Raw genomic sequence first — 25,614 nt, 5'->3', positions numbered from 1 at the left:
AATATCATACTCTCACAAACACTACAGAAGTCACACATTTACTATCATACTCTCACAACTACACTACTATAGTCACACATATACTATCATACTCTCTCACAAACACTACAGAAGTCACACATTTACTATCATACTCTCACAAACACTACTATAGTCACACACATTTACAATCATATTCTCTCACCAACAGTTCTATAGTGACACACATTTACAATCATACTCTCACAAACACTACTATAGTCACACGCATTTACTTTCATATTCTCTCACAAACAGTTATATAGTGATACACATTTACTATCATACTCTGACAAACACTACTATAGTCATACACATTTACTATCATATTCTCTCACAAACATTTCTAAAGTGACACACATTCACTATCATACTCTCACAAACACTACTATAGTCACACCCATTTACCATCATACTCTCAAACACTTATATAGTCACACACTTACTATTATACTCTCACAAACACTACTATACTCACACGCATTTACTATCATTCTCTCTCACAAACACTACTATAGTCACACATTTACTATCATACTCTCACAAACACTACTATAGTCACACATTTACTATCATACTCTCTCACAAACACTACTATAGTCACACATTTACTATCATGCTCTCACAAACACTACAGAAGTCACACATTTACTATCATACTCTCACAAACACTACTATAGTCACACACATTTACTATCATATTCTCTCACAAACAGTTCTATAGTGACACATATTTACTATCATACTCTCACAAACACTACTATAGTCACACACATTTACTTTCATATTCTCTCACAAACAGTTCTATGGTGATACACATTTACTATCTTACTCTCACAAACACTACTATAGTCACACACATTTACTATCATACCCTCACAAACACTAATATAGTCGCACACATTTACTATTATACTCTCACAAACACTACTATACTCACAGACATTTACTATCATTCTCTCTCACAAACACTACAGGAATTTCAATCCTTAATCAACAGCCCTCACGTAGTGTGGTCGATGAGGAAATGTGGTGGATTTTCAGACCTGGAGCAACAGGTGTATCAGGGAGGAGTGAGTCCTCTCCTGATGCTGCTGTACATCTGACAGCCATCAGCAATATGAAACACTCGGTCACAGACACAGTTTACAACAAACTCTAGTGAGTTTTATCCGATCATGGGCAGAGTGCAGCGGCTGTACACAGAATGTGAGTGGGACGACGCTGCATGCAATACAACTCGGAAATTGAGAATTGTGTTGATGTCCCAATTTTTGTGGGCCTGACTGTCAGTTTCTGTCAATGGAGTAAGTCTGAACAAAGGATGTGAAACTTCATGATGATCATGATCATGATTCTTGTGTGCTGTGATGTAAAATCACTGATTCTTTACTATGGACTTTGGACTATGCAAGAGAGCAACAAGAGACAAACACAGGCCACATGGTGGAGTCGTGGCGAGCACTATTGCCTTATACCAAATCAAAGATCTGTTCTGAAGAGTCACACAGTTACACAGCTTTTTCATTAGCTGTTGATGAAAGCACATACAACAGGACAGCTGTCCATTTATATTAAAGGCGTGAAGTCGGACCAAGGAGCTGCCATGCAAGGGACCACAACAGGACGGGACATTTATATAACTTATATTTATAAAAAGGATTTATGTTATAGTTACAGAGAAACAATTAACACAGTTTTTTACATCTATAATGCATAATATATTTGTAACTTGAATAAGTAATAAATACCGAAAGTTATTTAGCGTTATATTACGGAGTAGTTGAATGGTTGTTTGTGTGTTGTCCTGTGATGGACTAGCAACACTGTACCCTTTTGCCCTATGTCAGCTGGGATTAGCTACAATGGCCCTGTGACCCTCATGTCGAGGATAAAGTGGTGAACTATAAATTAATGAATCAAAGAGTAAACATATTCTCAGGATATCTTGAAAAAATTGTTCTTTTCCCTCTCTTTTGTCTTGAGTCACTAGGGTAAAGTTAAGATAATTAGAGCACTGTAAAATGTCTCCAATATATACGCTGTCAAAAGTCAAATTAGGCTGGAAGCATCAGAGCATTAAAGGTGGGGGTGACATGTTTGAAATCAGATGCTAGTGAGCAAAGAATGGAGAGACGAGGGTGAGAGAGGTGCGCAGATAAAAGCTAGAATTTATGTAAATCTCTGTGCGTATAAGGAGTCATTTATGCAAGTGTAAGTGCATGTCTAAAGAGCTGGCATTCTACAGACTAACTGGAATCCAATGTGATTGCTGTTTTTCTGAGGACAATTAAGGATGCAATGTTGCAGAGGAGGAATACAGTTATAAACATGTTGTCTCTGCATTTGCTGTTTTGTTCTGCTTTCTTTTTTTACTGGATTCCTAACCAACGCAGTGAAACCCTGCAGACATCATTTTTCAGTTCATGAAAACACTGCATTGCAGAAATGTAAAAGGTGCAAGAGGCCACTTGTCTGAGGACACTGAATATGACTTGACATCTCCAGAGTTAATTTGAAGTCTAGTAGCTTATTAGCCAAAGGGAGACCTGAACTCTTCAGAATGAAAGATGGAAAAATAAAAAAGAAGAAAACAGACATTACCAAGAGGCAGAAAATATGAGGGCGGAGGAGAAGCAAAGAGAGATGTAGTTCGTGCTCAGAGGAGACAGATGTTTGTATGTATGAATAAAGGTATAGAAGATGTTCTGTCCATCAAAAAGGTTTGAAAATATTAGCACAGCTGATAAATAAACTGAACTGAAAGTTTTGGAGAAAATATCAAATCCCATGTTCAAATATGACCAGTGTAATTTACGTGCAATACCCTGGGAAGGATTTTAATGTAAATGTCAAGTGCATGCTGTATTTATGTATGTTTCTATAATCATAATTAATTAATCAATGAATTAATAATTATTATTGTACATTCATACATGTCATAGATATATGTATGTATATATACGTATATACATATATATATATATATATATATATATATATATATATATATATATATATATATATATATATACATATATATATGTATATATATATAACAATTATCACAAAAGGTGTGACTGTGTTATATAATCAAAATCATAATACATTGTTTTGTATTTTGTCAACAGTCGCAGGAAGAAAAATAGTTAAAATGAGACTTGAAAGCCTGGTGTTTAACATAAAACGAGCTTTGAGTGTAAAGATCTTCATCAGGGTGAAAAATGGTGGACAATGACCAAAGAAAAGAATTGAATAAACTTAGCAAGGTATGTCAATCCTGATTGGTGGTGACATACAGTTAGTAAAAAAAAGCTTTAATTCCTAATCTATTTGTAACCCGCCACGGCCAAAGAGAGCGCAAGTCGGCCCAGCGCAAAACGAGTAAAAATAAAAAAAAGTTTTTAACTTTTACGAAAAGATTTTCGTTTTTTTCTAAATTCTTCAACTTGAAGTTTTGAAAAAGCCACTTCATGCTTCAAATCACAGTATTGTGGGTCTTAAAACCATAAACTTTGTGTTTGAATTAAGGTTGTTTGATTGCTGTGAATCATTCCTAGTTTGGGTGTGGTGATCTCACATTCCAGAGCTTTTGTTGTTTTTTCGGCCAATCAGCTGACGGTCACGGAGAATACACATGGCTAATTAATATGCACAGAGAGAGAGAGGGAGGAACTTTCTAGCAGTTATTGAGCAGTGCAGTGCTAGAAGCATGATTGTCATCAAAGCAGTCTTCATCAAAGCTTTGTTGACCAAAGGAAGGCAAGGAGAACAGGACAATAACTAAACATCATCACAAAAACAACAAACAGATGATTATTGACTGAAGTATTAACTGTGATTTTTCCAACTTAACTCATGACTGACTCCATAGATTTCGTCACTGTCCAAAGCCTCGGTAAAAAAAAAAAAAAAAACTCCCCTACAACCAAATACATACATTAAAGTATGTTACAGTTAATAAAATCTTTCTGATTGTTGTATATTCTTCCTTCTTCAAATCTGTAAATGTGGTTGTTTATGTGTTTAGAAGACAATATTTGTGTCTAATGCATAGCTAATGCACATGCTGAAAAGCCAGACAGGAACAAATTAAATATATACTTTTTTTGTTTTTACTGATACTACCATTATCAAAATCGTGACTGTATTTGTCAAATTTTTTTCCAATTCCCTTTCTCATTCCCCCTCAGGAATGCTCATGTATGAGCAGGTTTCATATTGGACTACGGCTTCTGCCTTACAAAAAAAACCTCAGAGAAAAGTCAGTCTGTGTGTGTGGGGGGGGGGGGGGGGGTGTGTGTGTGTGTGTGTTGTTCTTGGAGCTCTGGTTAAATGAAGCTGCTGTAGAAACAAATTGAGGAGAAAAGCCTTTTGCAAGATGGATTTCTCTCTTCTCCGATAGTGTTGATGAGGGACACAATTATTACAGCAGATTTTTTTCAATGGCTGGAATATATTCAATTGTTTTGTGATTGATTGATTGATTCTTATAAAGATTGATGTCAATGTAAACATGTGGAGACATTGCGGAGCTAGTGGAAAAGTGGAAAAGCGTGAACGGACATCGACTCCCGGTAAGACCTGCTCGTTACGGGCGGCTCCGTCCAGCTCGCTCTGTCCAGTTGTCGTCTCCGACTAAACACAGGACAGTCTGGACCTCGTCGTTGGACCATGAAATGTTCTGACGCAGAGTCGCCATGTCGAAGTATTCGCGCGTTGCTATCTTTTGAAAAATTATGGATTTGATTCCTGCATCCTGTGTCGCGCTCATGACGCACCCAGTGACGACACTTCTGGCCAATCAGTGGCCGGCAGTTTTGACTAATCAGCGCATAGTACCTGCGCCACTGATTTGGAACCTCGCCAAGGCAGGTACTAAAAATAGTGTCTGGTTCCAAGTTCTACGCTAGTGGAAACACTCGCTTAACCATGTCGTGTAGCGCAGTGCCGTTGAGAGTCGGGCTGGTGGAAAAGCGCCATATAGACCTGTTTTAAATGACTCTGTCAGAGCATTGGTGTGGCCTATCATGTTAAGGGGATAGTTCTGGTATTTTGAAGTATGGTTGTGTGAGTTCCTGGCACATGTGCCGTGTTTCCACCCCATCGGACAATTCAGTTTGGAAAAGTATGGTACATGTTTTTTTGTTGTGTTTCCATTAGGAATAGCCCCAAAAGAACAAAGCCCAACTGTTCCATTCTTTGGCACCCTTCCCTTGGGGTATCAGAGTAAAATGGTACGATGGGGGGTAGAGCTAGATTGGCAGTCAGTTGATTCGGCAATAAAAAATGTCCCTCGGTGTCAATATCCCAAGTTGCGGCAAGGTTCGGTATGGTGCGGTTTGGAATGGTAAAGACCCGAGTCAGGCTTGTGTTTCGACTGAGAACAGTACCTTTTCTTGGTAAGCAGGTTGTGGCCTTGTCAGCGAGATAAGTAACGTAAAACACTGTACCAGCAGCACTATAATGAACAACAACATGGAACGCGACACAGCAGAAAACAACACAATGGACAACAATGGAGGACATCCAGCAGCTCATTTTTCCCTGCTGACTTTGTGGCTATTAAATCTTAGTCTTGTTGTATCATTTTGTTTCAACAAGACAAAGTCAAGCTTTGTATGAGAATAGACTGCAGGAGTTACGTTTTTCTGTTGCTCAATCAGATGCCTGTGGGTCAAGCTGCACCAAGGCCATGTACCATTTTAGTCTCCAAAAAATATGTACCATACTGTACTAGACCGAACCGTTCCGCTTGGTGGAATACAGCAAAACAATGGGTGGCTTCTGGGTGAGTAAATAGTTTATTCTTTTAATTGTCCCGTATGTAAACCAGCGCCCTTGCACATTTGGGCCTGTGTACATTCAAATATCATGTTTTTGGTTTTCTTTATTTTCTTCTGGTGAAATTAGAGCTACAGAGCTTTCTAACAAGAACCTGATTGTCTCCCTGTGTTCAGTGTTCATGTCAGTGAAAGCAGGGGTAAAATTGGAAATGTGAACCGTGGCGCACTTCTGCATTCATTAATTGTGAGAAATAAAAAAAAATTAAACATGAGTCAAAGTGTTTAATATCCTGCCATCTTTACGCATGAACGATGTGTATTGGGAGCAGCTAATTGTATGACCTGTTGAGGTCACGCTTCGGTAGTGTGAAGAAAAAATCTCCCTGCTCGTCTATACTTCATTCACTAGAATCTCTTGCTCAGACTGTGTGAAATTCCTTTTCTTTCCTTTGTTCAGTGCGTTATTTGATCACAGAGGTGAATCTCAGGGCCTATTTAAATTGATTTGCATATTTAAATGGAGGCGTGGACAGGGAGGAGAATTGTGCTTGGATCCATGCGTAACGCACACTTTGATACATCTGAATTTATTTGTGCGTACGACAGTTTCTGGGTTTTGGCGTTCGCCAAGTTTCAGTAGGAAATCCACGCAAGTCTTTGTACATGAGGCCCCTGGTGCTTTGTTTCTCATATTCTTTAAGTGCAGTTGCAAATAGGCCAAACTGATGTGTCCCCATTCATGTTTGCTCAACTACACTTACAATTATTAAAAATATATATTTTTTTCATGATTGTTGTATAATCTTATTTGTCAATTTTCTTAATAAATGTTGTTTTCTTATATGAATTAATTTTTAATGCTTTAAAACCTGGTGTTGACGTCCCCCCTGTTACTCTGATGGATAACCCTTTAAATACACCCACTGACTATTCCTCAAGTCACATGATCCTCAGGAAGTAAAGCAAAGATTTTTGGAGGGAAGTCTTCTACAAGAATCAGAGTAAGTATCACTCTTCAACCTACTCTTTTTTAGCCTTTTAGAATGGCTCACCCACTCTGCAAAGCTTAACACGTCCATTCTGTTACTCCATTTTATTGTTGTAATTTTTTTTTTTTTTCAAATATTAAACTATGGTTCATAAATATGTTATAAATCCTCCTCTGTGGTCACCACATGCTAGCATGTTGTTCATCCCATTAGCAGCTATGGCTAACTTTAGCCAAAAATGTCCCCGTTACTGTCCACCCTGTTACCATTTTGCACAGTAACAGGGCGGACTCATAATAACAGGGTGGACTTAAGAAGGCTAATGAAAAGTATTTCCAACATTTATTTGTATTTTTTCTTTCTTTATATACTTTTTTATACATTTGTTGTTGTATAAAATCTCTGATTTAAAGGTGAAGTAAGTAGTTTATAGTGCCATCTAGAGGAGAGGCTGAAATTTACAACAAAGAACTGCTCCTCTGCTCACCCCCTCCCTTCCCTGAGCGCTACGGTATCCTCAGCCGGTCAAATGTCGTCCTCGTCATCTTTCTCCGTGTCAGCAAATGAGGTTCGTCAGGCGAGGGAGAGGGCGAGCTACCGCGGCCGTAGCAGACGAAGCGGAGAGAGAGGAGGCGGGACTTCTGCTACAAGTAAAGCGACGCTTGATTTGTTCTCTCGCGTTTGTCCTTACAGGCTCCTGTAGAAACATGGCGTCTCGCTGCTAACAGTGGTTATGCAATCACGGCCCACGACCATGTTATTTTACATGACTTTTTGAAACACTAAGAAAATGAAACAAAAACTATTATACAGCGACTACACAATGCAGGAGCACATAATATGTATAAAAACTTGGATTTTGGGTAATTTAATCCCATAAATACTACACAGTGTCCCTTTAAACAACAGTGAATGGCACCGATGTCTGCTGCAGAAAAGCAACGGCGCAACAGGGCACGGCGTGATGCAGACCCTGAACACGCTCAATACCTAAATAAAGAGAAAGAGAGGTGGAGAAGTGACAGAGAGGCAGGAAGAAAAAGGAAAGTGTCAGAGCTCAGTGAAAGAGAGAAGAGAGCACAGAGAAAGAAATGGAGAGAAAAGAAGAGAATGCAGAGGAAAAGATCCACAATAACTTTTCATCTAACTCCTCCTTCAACACCAGAGAGTCCCCAAGAGCACAAAAATAGCCCCAAACCAGGGCCCTCAAGGTTAGATGAAAGTTGATAGTTTAATGATATGAGAAGTCAAATCTGAAGTTGACTTATCTGATGGTTTTGCCCTTACTATCTGTGTGGCCTTACAATTTATATTAATGTGAATAAATGACTTTATATCCTTGTATTGTTGTATACAGAACATGTATCCACTAGTCACTGTAAATTGTAACAACATTCTTGTGTTTTAGGCAATATGTTGTTGGGCAGAGGAATGCCAGACAGGGCAGAAGGAGGCTACAGAATGAAATCAAACAACCGTCATTGAAGAGAGAAAAGAGAAAAAAAGAAAAATACAACAAGAGGTGCCAGCGCATGGCAGGGGAGAAGAAATCACCATGTTCTACAGTGAATGCATTGCTCTGCCATCAAACAGTTAACAACACCATAAGGAGAAGGTTGTTATTGCAAGAATCAATTATTGAAGACATCAGAAATAAATACAAAAATAAAAAACTTAGAAAACTTTTTATATACAGAATGCAGAAGGCAGCACATGCAACTTTAGGCTTTTCTAAGAAGCAGGGTCAAAAAACAAATGCAGGGCTTTTGACATTGAGAAAGAAGAGTAACTGATTACCAGCTGATTGCAAACAGAAAGTAAAAGCTTTCTTTTAAGAGATGATGTTAGTCGTATGACAACGGGACGAAAGCAAACTGTAACTCAAAAGAAGATTAAAAAGCAGAAACTTTTGCTAACTGACACAATGAAGAATCTGCACCACAGGTTCCTCACAGAACATGAAGTTCAGATCTCATACTCTTGTTTCTGCACCTTAAGACCATTTTGGGTTGTGGTACCCACAGAGGCTGAGCGTGAAACCACGGAGCAGAACACACGAGAACCTGGAATTCATAGCCAACACCCTATACAGCCAAGGTCTGTCAGCAACAAAAAACCTGTGCAATGTGCAATCCAAAATCAAAACTCTGTGCATATGGTGAATGCAAAGAGTGTGTTACACATACAATGCAGAGACCTTCAACAAATGCAGAGATATCCCTAACCCAATGATCTCTAGAAGACAAAGGCAAAGTAAATGATGGAGATAAGTCTGAGAAAAGGTCAACAATCACTGTGAAGAAAACTGTGACAACAACAGAAGATGCACTTGTGAGTGAATTCCGTGACAGGCTGTTCAGATTTAGGCAGCACATATTTAACATACATTGGCAGTATGGGGCCTATCGACAGCTAAGGGAAACCTTAAAAACAGCAGCTGTGGCCTAGTGGTTAGGGCTTTGAGCTCGAGACCGGAAGGTAGCCGGTTCAATCCCCGACCAGTCCGCAGCTGAAGTGCAGAGAAGTTGTGCAGCTTCTCACTGGCATGGCAGCTCACTGCGCTGGGTTAGCATGTTCTCCACCTCACTGTGTGCTGTGTGTGTTCACTAACTCACTGCAGAATTAAATTTCCCCTTGCGGGACTTAAAGGGTTCTTAATCTAATCTAATCTAGCTATCTGGGCCCACCTCGACCCTGTTTTAAATATAGTGCGTGAGAGATACCCAGTAATCAATTGTCTCCATGTATTCAGTGATGGCCCAACAACTCAGTACAGACAGAAGGGCAACTTTTACCTTCTGTCAAAAGAGTCTTTAAAGAAAGGCTTCAAAGAGATCAGCTGGAACTTTTTTGAGGCCAGCCATGGAAAGGGGGCTCCAGATGGTGTTGGGGCTACCTTTAAAAGGTCAGCTGACAAAATTGTCCTCCATGGAGTGGATATCCCCAATGCAGAGGTCATGTTCAAACAGTTGAAGAACATGGGGACTTCAGTGGAACTTTTTTCTGTAAAAGAAGACGATGTTGAGAGAAAAGTCCAAAAAATTAGATCTGTGCCCCCACTTGTGCCAGTCAAAGGAACTATGAAAATCCACCAAGCCATCAGTTTCTCTCCAGGGACAATTAAACATAGAGACATAGCTTGCCTTTGCCAGGCAGACAGAGGTGTACTTGACTGTGGGTGATATGGGCTGAAGGAGACAAGCCTGGGAGAAGAGGAAAGCCCAAATTGTAATGATGAACCATCAAGGCCTGAGGTCATCAAGCAAGTGAATGTTGGGCAATGGTGCTATGACGATGAACCTTACCCAGGAATCATCCTGGATGTAGAACAAGATATAAAGGTGAAATGTATGCACAAGAATGGAATCAACAAGTTCTACTGGCCAAGTCCAAGAGAGGACATTAGCTGGTACAGTGATGAGCAGGTTGTGTGCCTCATGAGAGCCTCAACCTGTAAACAAAAGATCCATCCAGTTAGATAGAAAGGTGTGGGATTTAAAGGGACACTGTGTAGTGTTTATGTGTTTATATGACCCAAAATCCACTTTTTTATACATATTATGTGCTCCTGCATTGTCTAGTCGCTGTATAATAGTTTTTGTTTCATTTTCGTAGTGTTTCAAAAAAGTCATGTAAAATAACATGGTAGCGGGCCGCAGTTGCATAGCCACTGTTAGCAGCGAGACGCCATGTTTCTACCGGAGCCTGTAAGGACAAACGCGAGAGAACAAAACAAGCGTGTCTTTACTTGTAGCGGAAGTCCCGCCTCCACTCTCTCCGATTCCTCTGCTACGGCCGCAGTAGCTCGCCCTCTCCCTCGCCTCACGAACCTCATCTGCTGACACGGAGAAAGACGACGAGGACGACATTTGACCAGCTGCGGATACCGTAGCGCTCAGGGAAGGGAGGGGGTGAGCAGAGGAGCAGTTCTTTGTTGTAAATTTCAGCCTCTCTCCTCTAGATGGCACTATAAACTACTTACTTCACCTTTAATAGAAAAACAAATGAGTTAAAGGTTCAAATATAAAACTGGGAAATGTTCCTGATGTTTACGTTGGTTATGCATTATGATATGATGGGATACAATAAATGAATTGCCTTGTTAAAATGAAATATATTGTTATACAGTGGTGTAAAGTCCACCGTTGTCCATCCTGTTACTGCTGTGTCCACCCTGTTACCCCTGTATTTGTATAGTATTAAATCAAAATGGAATTTGTAACTAATATGGTGAATTAATTGAAAAACTCAAATTGTCTTAAAATGGAGCAAAATTAAATTAATTTCTCTTTTTATTGCAAAAGAAATGTGTGCCTTAACATGGAACATGTTTTTTTTTTTTTTATCAAAACAATGCTTATTGATGGATTTTTTTTTTATACTTTCACTGAGCAAATAAGGGACATTTTTGTTCTTAGAAAATGTAAATATCACAATGACTGTGCATTCAAAGCACTTATTAATAAAGATGAGAATGTCCCATAACAGGGTGGACATTTGGCCCATGTTGTATGTCTAGAATGTGGTCAAAATTATTATAATTCAATATCCTGAGCTGGACCAATAGCATTTTCTTGTAGTTTAATAAGCCCTCGTTCAGATGAAATAATACATTGTTGCATGGTTAAAACATTTTTTGAAGAAAGTCACAACACTAAAATGGCACAGAATTGTAGGAATGACCCTGGCAACATACTCTGTGAACCGAACCTGCTCGCTGGCAGGTTTTCTTCAACTAACCCTGAGATTCTCTTGCTCTTAATTTGAAGTCTGCAGACTGAAGGCAGTGGCAGATATTATGGTCTGTCCTTTTCTTCAAGAGCCAGTTGATGTCAAGTTGCAGATACTCCCTTAGCATTAAATAGTTTATTCAAGTGTACTACGAGTATACTTATTTTATACTTAAACTGAGGCAGTATACTTGAAGTTTACTTTTTATATACTTAAGAATAGTATAGTGAATTATACTTGAAAAGTATAAACAAAAGTCTAAGACTAAGTACATTAATACTAAACTTATACTTGAATACTAAAGCTTATACTTGTACTTCAGTATACATTTTACTTCTTTCTGCCGCAAAGTACTAATACTCGGTATATCTCGATCCAAGTACAGAATAAGGTCTGTGTATTTGCACTTTATCTATGTTTGCTATTGTTGTAAAGGCATTTGCTCAATCATTTTCACGAACAATGTTGCAGCTTCCAGTGGCGGCTCCTGGAGAAAATTTCAGGGGGGGGCAATTTTTTCTGATAATGATAAGGTGACCCATTCAATAGGTGCATAAAGAAAGACAGTATCATTGTGTTGTTAGGTGATTAACAGTCCTCCTTGTGTCCACTAGATGTCAACTTGATAAACAAATATTATTTACATGAATCTAATGTATGATGTAAAATAGCTAAACAGGACACAAGATGTGTCCAGCAACCACATAAAGACAGGGGCAGCATATTAAGTCAAGTATTTATTAGCTGAACAAGGATCAAGAGCTTTCACAACCTTTACCAGATACATACAACTCATTAAGTGATTTATTAAGTGTAAAAGAAAGTGCAGAATTTGATCTTTAGATGTGTTGATAAATGCATCTTAAAATACTCTCTTACACAAAACAGTCCGATTGTCTGATTTGCATGAAGTTTAACCTGCAGATAAACCCTGAGCGATACAAACATCAACAATGTTAGCAAACAAGCTAACAAACGTAGCTTCAAATGACTGCTGTCCGCTGCTAAAGAGCCATAAACAGCTAACGCATATGAAAGCGTGAACTCCGTGGCACTGGTCAAACTACGTGTAATTATCAGTTTGTGCTGGGACTGATTAAACGAGCACAATCCTCCGTGTATTTTTAAAACAGTGAGCTGCGCTTTGCTCAGTGCGCTGCGAGCAGAAAGACGAACAACTTATCGAGAGACGTGAAGAGAAGTGAAGAGAAGTTATCCCCTCCTCTCTTTGCTCAATTTACAAATGACGTAAGCACATTAGTGCATGCACATAAATTGTCATTAAAAATGCATTGGAGGGGATGTTTTTCAAAACATTTTTAACATGAGAGTCAATGGGAGAATTTTCGGGCGATTCTCCATGTCAGTCAAATCGCCCCAGAAGAGGCGGAACCATAAAACCTGACTTGAATCTGACGATTCTGATTGGACAATGACAGATAATATGTCTAGAACACTGATAATAACTACCTTTGCTGGGAGAGACGCTGAAAGGAATATTAGTACTAAGGATCTTTGGAATTGCTGAGGAAAAAAAATGATATTTCTCCTCTTAGTTGGGAGGGCATCGCCCAAATCGTCCCTATACACCGGCCGCCCCTGGCAGCTTTCCACTTCTTATCTTAAGTGAGAAGCCGCTCACTGCATTAATAAGGGTCAGATAACTTATGACTCAACAGTCAGTCTTTCTGTCTCCTGATCTTCAGACACATCTGCTGAGTTAAGTGTCATACTTTAATTTCCCTCAAGAAATCAACAGTCAATCTTGTTTAAATCCCTCTACCATGTGTGCAAAGTTTTAGTCACAAGCAAATGACAAACAACGCACAGCTTTCCTCATCTCTGGAGGGGATCAATGAAATTAAAAACAACCTGCGGTGCTCAGTGTGCTCTCAATCTGTCACTGCTACTTGGAGAGAAAGGAATACAAGGAGGCAGGCAAAGAGAGAGAGAATGAAAAAAAGGAAGAGAGGTAGTTTAAAAGGAGTGTACTATTCTGAACATTGAGAACAGGAGGAATGTGAGGAGAGGGAGGAATGAAGGTGAGGTGGATCAAAGGATCAGCAGAGGCAGAAGGAGATGGTGAATCTTAGTGAAACAGTTAAGGATAAAGGCTTAGAAATCAAGAAGGACTGTGTGATTGAGATGGATGATAAGAAATCTTTTGTAAGCATTACTCAGCCTCCTGACAAGTAGGAAAAAAAAAGAAGAGGGATAAAGAGTGAGGAGGATGGAAATTTACCGGAGTGTTTTGCGGTACATGTCCTCCTCTGTGAGCCCACAGTAGGTGAGGGTCTCGTTCCACACAGGGTTCAGCGTGTTGCGAACAGTCTTTGTTTTCAGTTTGTTGGCCTGTATGCCACAGTAGAAAGGCAAAAAAATAAAAATCAATCATTACATAACGCTAAGCCTTTTCTGAGAGCTGCAAACAGCAAAACATCTCAAAAGGGAAAACTAGTTTGAAAGGGCTACAAGGTCACCTTCCTCTTTCTCATAATGCAACTCATAAATGATCATATTAATAAAGCATGCACTCAAAAGTCCACGGAAATTGGTTTCTCCAACAAAACAAATGAATAGAATCAGACCTTGCAAGCTCCAGGTAGAAGGTGCAGCTTTACGTAAGGATCAGCCAATCCATTGAAATCCATCGGTTTCAGACCCTAACACACACACACACACACATAGAGAGAGAGAGAGAGGAGGAGGACATAAGAGCTCTGCAGCACATAGATGTGCAGAGTCATACATTGGCAAAAATTGAAATCTGAAAAGCAATAATAGGACTGAATGAATATCAACTCTGTGGAGGATCTTACATTTCCCTTAGTAAAACAAAAGGATTTTCTTTACAGCTAAAACAAATTTCAAGATTTGCAACTGAATAATTAAAGGAACCCTTGGAGCAGAGACCAACCTTTAGATTAAATGTAATCAAAATTTCAGGTTTTATCAGAGCGCAACACAACACAAGCCATAGAATTATTATCTAATCTAGAACTGTACAGTTCCTATCAGTAGGGAAAAGGGAGTAGGGAAAACATATTAATATGTTTTTATATTTTCAATTTTATCTATAGATAATTATTCCTATTGCTATCTATAAAAGTTACACTTTACCTATTTGGATCAATAAACTCTTATATTATCCCGTCTTGTCCATTCTCATGTAATTTCAGAGTAATATCAGTGGCTGTTGTAAGATGAGTGCTATTGTCAGTATGATACATTTGATGTTATGTACATGATGGGAGTGATGTCACATTCAGGTTCGTACGTATTTTGGGCTAACAATTGTTAGGAATAGCCTACTAGTCGATAACAACGTGCTTCATAGTATTTTGTGCACACTATAAAAATCAGACAGTACTATGTGTACGACTGATTTACTGTGAAACAATTGTTTCAGAAACAAACAGTAAAAGTAGCAGTGTTTGTATGGTGGGTAAGAGAAGTTGCTTCAAGTTTCCAAGTTGGAAATCTGAATTTGAACGGCCCCTCACACCGGAAATTCTGAGTTGCGACTACAAATGGAATGCAGCGTATTTCTTAGCATGTTGCTGTGCTAAATCTTTCTTTCAATAGTTGTGGAAATATTAGATAATGGGACATTTGGATACATATACAATACACAGAAAAAAATTAAATAAATACATTTTAACTTCAGTCCCTCTTTCAATCAATATTTCAACTGATCTGACTGGTGAAATGTGCTAAACTAAATGATGGAAGATGAATTATAGGCCTTGTTTAGACTGCAGCCAAAATCAGATTATTAAGCAGGATCCAGATTGTATTTAGCTGGGCAGATACAAAATACATGAGATCTGATTTTTCCAAAGCTGATTCAAACCACATATGGAGGTGGTTTGGTTTGATCAGATTACAAATCCAATATGGGCTGCACACGAAACAACAGGTCAACAGATGCAGTAATGCACATAGAATTACACAATAACAACAGTATTGAACAGAACTGTTTGTGTCATGTGCAGCACTGAAGAAATGAGGTGAATTATATATATGTATATATATATATAGATTTTTTTTTTTTTCTGTTGTGACAGGTTAAAGTTAATTGTGTGGTGGCTGTGGTGGACTTTTTCTCCTACCTTGGCTTTCAGGACTGTGCAGTGCAAGGAGCTGGTGGTCCTCTCATACAGAAGATCAAACTCCAAAGTCCCCAGGGCGGCTGTAAGGCATTTCATAAAAAATGCATGACAGATGCTTTTGTATTTTGAAAAATCTGAAAATAATAACTAGGGAAATGCAACCTACACACAGCACATACATACAACTAGCAACATGTACTAAGCACTTTTATTTTACTCTTTTCATGGTAACACACTTCAGCCTGATCAGTTGACACTTCTTTATGTTCTGTTCTCAACTGTTTTTCACTTTAATTAGATGGTCCTGACAAAATAACATCACAAAACTATAGGATAGTTGACTGTCAGCAGATAAGAAACTGTCAACTAATCTATGATTTGATTATTTACCTGACAATAAACATATTGTCAACAGATGATCAACTCAGAATTGATCATACTTGTGGTCATGTTGACAGGATTTCAAGTGACAGACTAATCAGAAGTAAATATAGTCAACTAATAAGATGCTGACACAATCTACAGCGAACTACTTAACATTTAAGTCGTTATGGTTATGGTTATGATGGTTAATAACATTGGAAAAACAGTATTTATGGTCAACAGGCACTTTTGTATAGAGTTACAGAGAAACACTCAAAGCAAAACTTAAGTCTATTGGCAGTTAGTTAACTGTATGTCATTTTAATAAGTGACAACTGATTATCTGTTGATACTGTAGAGGGAGGACTGGGAGGACAGTCACGTTCAGATACATAGTTATGAAGGTAAACCATCAAGTCTGATCTGTAATGAATGTGATTTTTATCTGGTTTGTACACTGTGGCTGATTATTTAAACTAAGCATGATCTTATCTTGTCTTCTCTTTAACCAACTCTTAAGATTTAGCATTAGTAACTTACAAGTTCTAACAGTGGCTGATATTTGGTTCAATAAAGTCAGTGATTATTGGCTAACAATAAGAAACTCATGTTTCACAAAGTGAGTGGATATGCCAGTTTTTCTTGTGACCTGTGTGTAAGAACTGAGTTTGTATCTTAACATTTCTCGTCCTTTGATTTCAGACTTCTCTAATGAGTGCTGAAGTCACTCCTACTCTCTGGCCGCTGTAGCTTCAGTAAAACCAGGCCATTAGTTACAGGTGACTCACTGTTATCATCACTGTCACAGCTGTCAATCTCAATGGATGTGTCCATGCTGCTCATGGCTGATAGCGAGCCCCCTCCACCAGCTCCCCCTGGTAACAGTGGGGACAACAGGCCACTGCTCCCTCCTCCTCCTCCTCTTCCAGTGGCCCCTCCATCTTGACCTGCGTTGCCGGGGCTGAGCAAGCTAGGAGCTGCTGCATGATTTGGCGAAAGTGGCTCGGCAAAGGAAGAAGTGGGTGAGAGGCGTGGGAAGTAAGCAGATATCTGTCTGATTGGGCGGATGGGGCCCGGGCAGACATCGATGGCCATGTGCTCCTGGATGGAGATGGCTAGACTTTTTCCTTTCCGCACAGTCATAGGGCTAGATGAATAGAGACAGAGAGGGAGGAAGAAAAAGAAGGAGTTGAAATGTCACATTTTCTGTTTCTGATTTCTCTTCAGGACAAGGTGAGAAGACCTAGTTTAGACTTCAACCCAAATCAGATTGCAAGCATATCCCATCGGAATCTGATCTTCCTGAGTCTTGCACCTGGATTTCTATAGTTACAGGCCACGCCCTGGTGTAGTCTAAACAAAATAAGCAAAATAGACGGTAGAAATCTGTGCTTGTTTCTGTCCCAAATGGTTATGTGGACCGGTAACGCAGAGTCGGTGGAATAAAATGGTGGACATTGACTAAAGTGAAAGGGTATCACTTCCGATGCTAACAGATACGCAATAAGTGCAGTTCCAAGGGAAGATGCTTTAAAATATTTTCTGATCAACCATTGAATTACCGGCAGTAATAACAGAACAACACAATTTGTCATTTCATTTTTATGCTGATGATTTACAGTTAAATTTGCCCATGAGACCCAATGCAAACACTGCACTTACTCAGATACTGCACTGTATCACTGATGTAAAACAGTGGCTGGCTCTGAACTTTTTACACTTGAACGACAGCAGAACTGAATGTATTTTGTTTGGCGCGCCTTCTATGTCAAATGTTTTAATTACCACCTCTGGGACTCTTTTAAAACCACATTCTAAAGATTCTTGGGGTAACATTTGACAGCCGGATCAGATTCGATAGACAGATTAGGTCTGTTGGGGGCCGTACCTATGTTCCCCAGGTCCTATATTCCCCAGGTCCTATGTTCCCCAGGTCCTATATTCCCCAGGTCCTATGTTCCCCGGGTCCTATGTTCCCCGCGTCCTATGTTCCCCGCTTTCACCCAAAAGAACCCGGGGAACACTGTACACACTGTGAACCCCGCTGTAACCAGTCGATGAACAAACCGAGGAAACTCTCTCTCTCTCTGCTGACAGATGAACAGCTGACAGTTTTCCTCTCATCTCTCAACAATCGAATTATATAAATGTTGAATCCAAATGTTTAATAAAAAAATAATAATAATCATGATAATAATAATAGATATTAATAAAAATTAGGGCTGTCAAAATTAACGCGTTAACGCAGGATGATTAATTTGTGGGATTAACGCGTACATTTTTTTAACGCACTTTCTCACTTTCATCGCGCTACGAGTAGCAGTTTATGAACAGGCAAGACAGGCAACTGCTTGGGGCCCCGAGTCGATAGGGGGGCCCCCGACACTCGGACCTTAATGCATCAGTGAGCAGCCGCATCCCCGCCCCCCTTAAACAACAATGACATCTCAGTTGGAAACCCCCCTAACGGGGCCCCACGTCACCTCACCTTAACCTGTGTGAAGTTATCGTTCTGCAAGTTGTAAATGAAGCTAAAGGAAGAGGAGTTATTAGTCAGGTCGTTAGAAGAGGAAGAAAAAAAAGAGGATGAAGAAAAAAGAAAGAAAGACACACAGTTGTAAGTAGCGCTGCTGGCGCAGATAATGATATAATCATAACATTAACAGTCATTGTCTAACTAACGGGGACACAGACAGCAGCTAACATTAGCGTCAGAATGCTAGCTAACGCTAACGCTAACTAGTAGAAGCAGTGCTTCTCCTGCTGTGGGTTTAGTTCTCCCAAGAAAACTATTTAACTTCTATACTTTATATTTTGTTTATAATGTGAGTTATTTACAGTGCAATGTGTAGCTTTTTAAAAAGTTTTTTCAAAGTTATTTACAGTATTATATTTTTTCTATTTATTTATATTGTCTTATAATGTGGGTTCTTTAGAATGTAATGTTTATTTTTTACTAAGTTTGTATAGGTTTTTATAAGTTAGTTACAGTATTTTATTGTTCTTTACATTTATATTTTCACATACTTTATTTATCTCTCCATTCCTACAACAATATAAAGAGAAAATTATAATTTTTCTGGCATATTTACGAATGGTAATTAATCGTGATTAATCGTGATTAATCCACAGCTACCCTGTGATTAATCTGATTAAAAATGTTAATCTTTTGACAGCCCTAATAAAAATATTGTTCATGTTTTCTAATTTGTACCTGTAACCGCCATGTTCGTTTGTGGACGACCAGAGAATTCACAGACATTATTGGGCTTGCTGCACTCTTAACCACTCTATCCAGTCTGGATACTTCACACACCAACGCTACTAACCCTAACCCTAACCCAGACTGGTAAAAATAATGTGGAAGAGGTGTAGCTACATGCAGGGGAAAAATATCAACAATATATGATATCAAAAGAAAACTAAATGTGTATAAAGCCAGTATTTAGGAGAAAACTATTGACTAGACCAGGGGTCAGCAACCTTTACTATCAAAAGAGCCATTTTTGACCCCTCTCCCCTAAATACAATTCATCTGGAGCCGCAAATCCTATTTGACCCTTAAAATGAAGATAACACAGTGTATAGTTTTATATAGTTATACTATATTCAGAGGGATTTGAATCTATACAAAAGCTTATTTCTAGTATGTTTGACATTGACACATTGTCGCAGAGAGAGAACATTTCCACTCTGCGCCGCATGAAGACATGTTTACTCACATCTTCAGAGGCTTGGAGACAGTGTGGTGTTGGTATTGCATGGTGGAGCCTTACACAGGAAAGGGCAGGGACATCATTTTTTTACTTCACTTGAGTTGGCAAAAACATCACAAGCCAAAAAACAAGCCTGGTTGGTAGAGTCAGAAGAGAGCTTCTCCCGCACGTAAAGACGCAAATGGTGCTGTTCACCACACAGGTGCTGTAAAGTGACAACTCATCACTTGCTGTCAACCAGGGCAAAACAAAAAAATGTAAAAATAATAAAATAAAAGGGGCGTTTATCTGTAATTTCAATCTATAATTATACTTTTTTTTCGCTTTAGAATTGATTTTAAACTCTTATTGTTTGTTTTTTACGCCATTAATGGCCAGGCTCCCTCCTACCTGTCAGAGATTTTAACTGTCCGCAATCAAGGCAGGGCCCTCCATTCCTCCAGCCAGCTCCTGTTAGAGGTCCCAAGGTCAAGACTTAAACAGTGGGGCGATCGCTCTTTTGCTGTCACAGCTCCCAGCCTGTGGAACAGACTGCCCCCTGACATTCGCACCACTACTGACTGGTATTTAACTCTGACTAGGGTAGTCCTGCACTTAGGTGTACTTATTTTTGCCCATTTTTTACTTTATGCACTTTTAGAGGGCCTTTAACACCCTACAGCACTAGTAGCACTTTCATGTGTTTTCTTGCAGCAAAATTCGGCATGGCATAAAGGCCCTTGTTTTGCCCAAATAACTCAATTTTAGTTTCATCAGTCCACAGCACCTTATTCCAAAATGAAGCTGGCTTGTCCAAATGTGCTTTAGCATACCTCAAGCGACTCTGTTTGTGGCGGGTGCAGAGAAAAGGCTTTTTCTGCATTACTCTTCCATACAGCATCTCCTTGTGTAAAGTGTGCTGAATAGTTGAATGATGCACAGTGAAACCATCTGCAGCAAGATGGTGTTGTAGGTCTTTGGAGCTGGTCTGTTGGTTGACTGTGACTGTTCTCACCATCCTTTGCCTCTGCTTATCTGAGATTTTTCTTGGTCTGCCACTTCAGGCCTTAACTAGAACTGTGTCTGTGGTCTTCACATTCCTCACAATGTTCCTCACAGTTGAAACTGAGAGCTTAAATATCTGAGATAGCTTTGTATCCTTCTCCTAAACCATGATGTTTAACAATCATTGTTTTCAGGTCATTTGAGAGTTGTTTTGAGGCTCCCATGTTGCCAATCTTCAGAGAAGATGCAAAGAGGAGAAACACTTACAATTGGCCTCCTTAAATACTCTTTCTCATGATTGGATTCACCTGTGTATGGAGGTCAAGGGTCACTGAGGTTACCAAACCAATTTTGAGTTCCAATAATTAGTGCTAAAGGTATTGAAATCAATAAAATGATAAGGGTGCCTACATTTATGCACATGCCTAATTTTCTTTAAATAATTATTGCACACTTTCTGTAAATCATATAAACTTTATTTCAATTCTCAAATATCACTGTGTTTGTCTCCTATATGATATATTTAACTGAAATTTCTTATCCGAACAACCAATGATTTATAAAGGAAAACATGAAAATTTACAGGGGAGCCCAAACTTTTGCATACCACTGTATGATACGAGTGCTATGAATGTGGAATATGCGAGGTTGAATCTGCAAATTGAAAGTCATTCTTTTGTGAGTGACCCACCATGACTTTGGAAGGTCCAAGTTCCGACTACAGATGGAATGCAGCATTAGTTAGATGACTTCTGAAATAGAATGTGGCCATTTTAAATCCTTCGCTTCCTGCCCTGCTTTTTCTCTCTCCTAACAATTTTTTTCTCCACTTGCTATAAATATGGCAAAGATAATGGTATCTTACATTTTGTTTAAGACTTGGCAGGTGTAAATGTACTTGGAGAGCCTTTTCTTCAGTGGGTAAATCTGTTATTCTCATGTTCCCCAGTGAGAGCCATGTTTTCAATGAGAGCGAGTGTTCATTTCTCAAGCTAGTCACATAGTCAGCACTAATTATGTGTCAGTAACTCATACACCACACTTCAAAAACATGAACTTTAAAGTGGCAACAGACATTTGTTATGCTCCCCGTGGTTCCTGTTGGGTCACTATTATGAAAGATGCAGTGGAAGCAAGACGCATGTGGGAATGCAGTACTATTCCGCAGCTGAAAATGTGCTGTTTCATAATAAACACCCACATTTCTTTGTGCCGTACATCAGCATAGTGAAAGCAAGGCTCAGAGAGGATGAATATTCATGTGGATGGTGTCATTTTCTGTCACCATAACAAAGTGTAGTCAGTTGCAGCATGAAAATGACAAGTTTTAAACAAATGAAGTGTCTAAAAGTGTCAGTTTCCCACCCCCTATTTAAAACTGGTTACTAAATGTGACAAAAGAAGGTTGCAGTATTTCATCCCTTCATTTTACATCAGAAAGACATGCAGTTTATGAGTTAGACCAGCGGTCCCCAACCTGCCCCCTAACACTCTCTGGTCACTATGGTAACACTTAAACGTGCCTTCAAAACAAGATACAGAAAACAGCTGTAAACATTTCATTAATGTTGATATATTTGTTTCAATCGCTGAATGAAGCCTGTCATATTTGGAACAAGAGTCGGGACCTTAAATTGCTTGCACAAAACTATTCATCAGCACTCAGCATTTGTTTGTTGTTCATCAAAATCAGTATGCGCCGAGAGCGTGGGCGGGCGAGAGAGAGCGAGTAACGAGTGCGAGTGAGTGAGGTCTGCGCTCTTGGCTGTTCGTTAGTTTACTTATTTTTGTGTAGGTGTGTAGGCTGAATATGTCGCACAAGAAAGCGAGTTTTGCGACCCACGCCTTGTCACTGAAATGTGCTGCCAGTGGTGACTTCTCTTCTGAGAGAAATCGCTGCATAATTCAAACACTCTGGCCAGCGATCTCCCTTGGGATGCATCAAGAGTGAGTCATAGGGCCTGATTTACTAAGATTCCAAATAGCGAGCGCTAAATTGCTTGCGCGAGCAGAAAGACTGTTAAGCAGAAGTGGTTAAGACCGCCCTATTTAAATGAGGATTTTGCGCGAGTCAAGAGTTGTCCACATGGAGAAAGAGCAGACTCAACGGAAGCGCAGAATTAAATGTGAAGCCAATGAACAGAAGCTGACGTTCTGCGATGAGCTGATAACTGGGATCAAGGCATATATGACGTCCTTGTTCACCGGGTCCATAGAACCTTTTTATATTATTATTATTTTAATCCTGCGTCGGTATTTTGGACAGCTCCATCATTACCTGACGTATCAAACAAAGAAAACTATACTAAATTAATATTTTCAAAATTTGCCCTACTGTGATGCAAAATGCGTCATTTGACTCACAGTAGGGCACATTTGGATAAGGAAAAACAGATTTTTTTTACAAGTCAGGGAAAAACTGAGGGAGGGAAGCACATTTTCTAAAAAATACTACTGCTATTCTAGCAATACAAAGCCACATTCAAATCGGTGAAGTATCCCTTTAAGGTCCTGACTCTTGTCCCAAATATGACAGACTTAGTAATTGAAACAAATATATAAACATTAATGAAACGTTTATACGCAGAGCGCGCCCACTGGCAAAGCAGACAGCCACGCCTTGGCACAGCGTTCCGTAATCGGGGGGGTCCCATCTCCCATTTGTTGCGCAATACTGTTTCGCCACCTCAGGTGCCACGCTGCAGTATTGGCTATCTTTCCTGTCAGATGTGGGCTAATTAAAATAATGATAGCAATAAAAACAAAAAATAACCAATCTACTTGCACTTTCTAAGGTTGTTTTCTAGCATAGGAATTTACATACACGCCGCGGCGTGCGGCGCATTAATCGTTTTTTCTTTGATTATAATGTTTTTATGATCGTGAGGAGTCAAAATCGAAATCATGAGTAAAATTCAATTCATCGTCCAGCCTTAGTTAAGACCCCCCTCAAATTTTGCCTTTAAGGCTTTCAGGGGGTCTTGAGTCTTAATCGGGGGGGTCTAACCCCCCCAGACCCCCCTGTATTTCGCACAGTGAGTGGTGGGCCGCAAAATGGGCCGCATGTTTGAGACTACTGTTTTAAACTATTCTCACACTGAAATCTCCCTCAATATGATTAATTGGATTTGAAGAGTGTTCTTATAATTATATGTTTCAAACTGTGAAATTTCACGTGCTGCCCATTTGTGGTTTGAAACAACAAAAATATATAAGAGGACGTGATGTAAATGCATTTGCAATTCAATGAAATACATCTGAGCCTATCAGAGAGATAACAGGAATATCATTCCTGCTGAAACAGCAATTAACCACTGAGACACAATGCTCTCTCAAGTGCTAAACAATCCTACTACCTGCTAAAACAATGCAGTTGACCACAAAGCTGACTCTCATTCCAAAATAAACAGGAGGATTATTATGTCTTTTGTTGTCTAAAGACAGCAGGCCTTGAGGGGGCGTTAGACCCCCTGCCCTTCTGCCAAAGCTGCATTAATCGATTACAAGTGAGAAGTGAATATTACCATCTCTTCTGTGGTGTCTGTTAGCTGAACGTCTGTCATGTTGGGCACAGTTTCAGAGGCAGGATTAAGAGATGGTTAAAGGGATAGTTCAAGTACGTATACAGTATGGTACAGTTTGGAATGGTAAAATCTTGGGTTAGGCTTTTATTTAGATTAAGAACAGTGCCTTAAAGCCCAATTTATACTCCAGCGTAAAGTGCTCTGCGTAGGCTACGCAGAGGACTCTGCGTCGACGCAGAACCTGTTGTAGAGTCTCTGCGTCGTCTCCGGCTGCACGGAATATTTTTTAAGTGTCCGTCACTCCGTCAAGGGACAACGGAGACGGCAAGAGCTGCGATTGGTCCTCAGGACAGGCCGAGCGAAGCTGCTCTGTGCCGGCTCACAGCAGCTCACAGTGAGCACCGAGCGTCCACAGAGGGCGGAGCTGAATACCGCCATCTTCGTCGCTGCCGAACTATAAATACGTCATATCTTAACACACACGGCACATGTTTAGACTCTAAATGGCCAATTTCTCGCCTCAAATTATCTTAAAACTGCGTTCCGGGACACAGAAAAGTGACAAACGGCCACTGTTTCAACAACAACAGTCTTTCTCCCTCGGACGCCATTGCTCACTGTAGCCAAAAGCACAACAACCTTGCGCAGCGACCCCTACTGATCGGGCGGGAAATTGTAGCGCCTATCCGTCACCACGACGCAGAAGTATAAAGGCTCGAGTGGTCTACGTGGTGACGCAGACGGATAACGCATTACGCAGTCGGAGAAGTATAATGTAGCCTTTACTTTGTAACTAATGATGTCACACTGGTCATCCACCAGCTCTCTTTTCCTGCCAGTTTGTGGCTGTATGTTTCAACAAGACGTCAAGCTTCGTATGAGAATTGAAGAAAAACTTGGAATGAAGTTATTCCAATATACAAAAAAGAAATAGCTTTGATGTAGTTAAACTAATTTTTCCATGTTGCACAATGACAATGACAAATAAAGGATCTTGAATCTTCTAAAGCCGTTTGTTCGACCATTTTAATGAACGACGTATGTTGCTGGTTTGTTGTCGGTGGGTGGTTGGTTGTTCTTCCATGACTTGTGTTCACCGGTACCATGGAAAACAAATGCACATTTCCAGGAGAGCGGAAGGGAGGGTGGAGCGTCAGAGGTGATTGAGAATAAAGAGGTAGAAAATGAATGGATTTTTTATACTAGTGTGGTAAAAAAATGTTTTTCGAAACTGTACGGCGAAGTTCCACTACCTCTTTTAAATACTGAACACTTCCATTAATATTGTCACAGAGTAATATGTAACAACTGTTCATATTTTTTTTAGCTGACTGCTGATTTTTTTCCCAGCGTCTCCCTCTCTCGGGGTCGCCACAGGATGGTCTGAATAT

The 25,614-nt window shown here is 39.6% G+C and overlaps 1 protein-coding gene across 1 annotated transcript in view; it reads right to left on the bottom strand.

The window, feature by feature from the left end:
• LOC310938913 (double C2-like domain-containing protein alpha) overlaps positions 1–25,614 on the bottom strand; it is a gene marked incomplete at both ends in the record, with an annotated part of 83,490 nt that overhangs the window by 39,832 nt on the left and 18,044 nt on the right. The window contains 4 exons of the mRNA XM_083903543.1: positions 13,767–13,876; positions 14,113–14,187; positions 15,637–15,716; positions 16,788–17,146. Coding sequence (XP_083759669.1) covers positions 13,767–13,876; positions 14,113–14,187; positions 15,637–15,716; positions 16,788–17,146 — 624 coding nt within the window. The remainder of the gene's footprint in view (positions 1–13,766; positions 13,877–14,112; positions 14,188–15,636; positions 15,717–16,787; positions 17,147–25,614) is intronic.

The sequence above is a fragment of the Microchirus variegatus genome (assembly GCF_963457635.1).
Source record: "Microchirus variegatus genome assembly, chromosome: 17".
In the NCBI taxonomy this organism is placed as follows: Eukaryota; Metazoa; Chordata; class Actinopteri; order Pleuronectiformes; family Soleidae; genus Microchirus; species Microchirus variegatus.
This window is presented reverse-complemented; position numbering and strand designations above follow the sequence as displayed.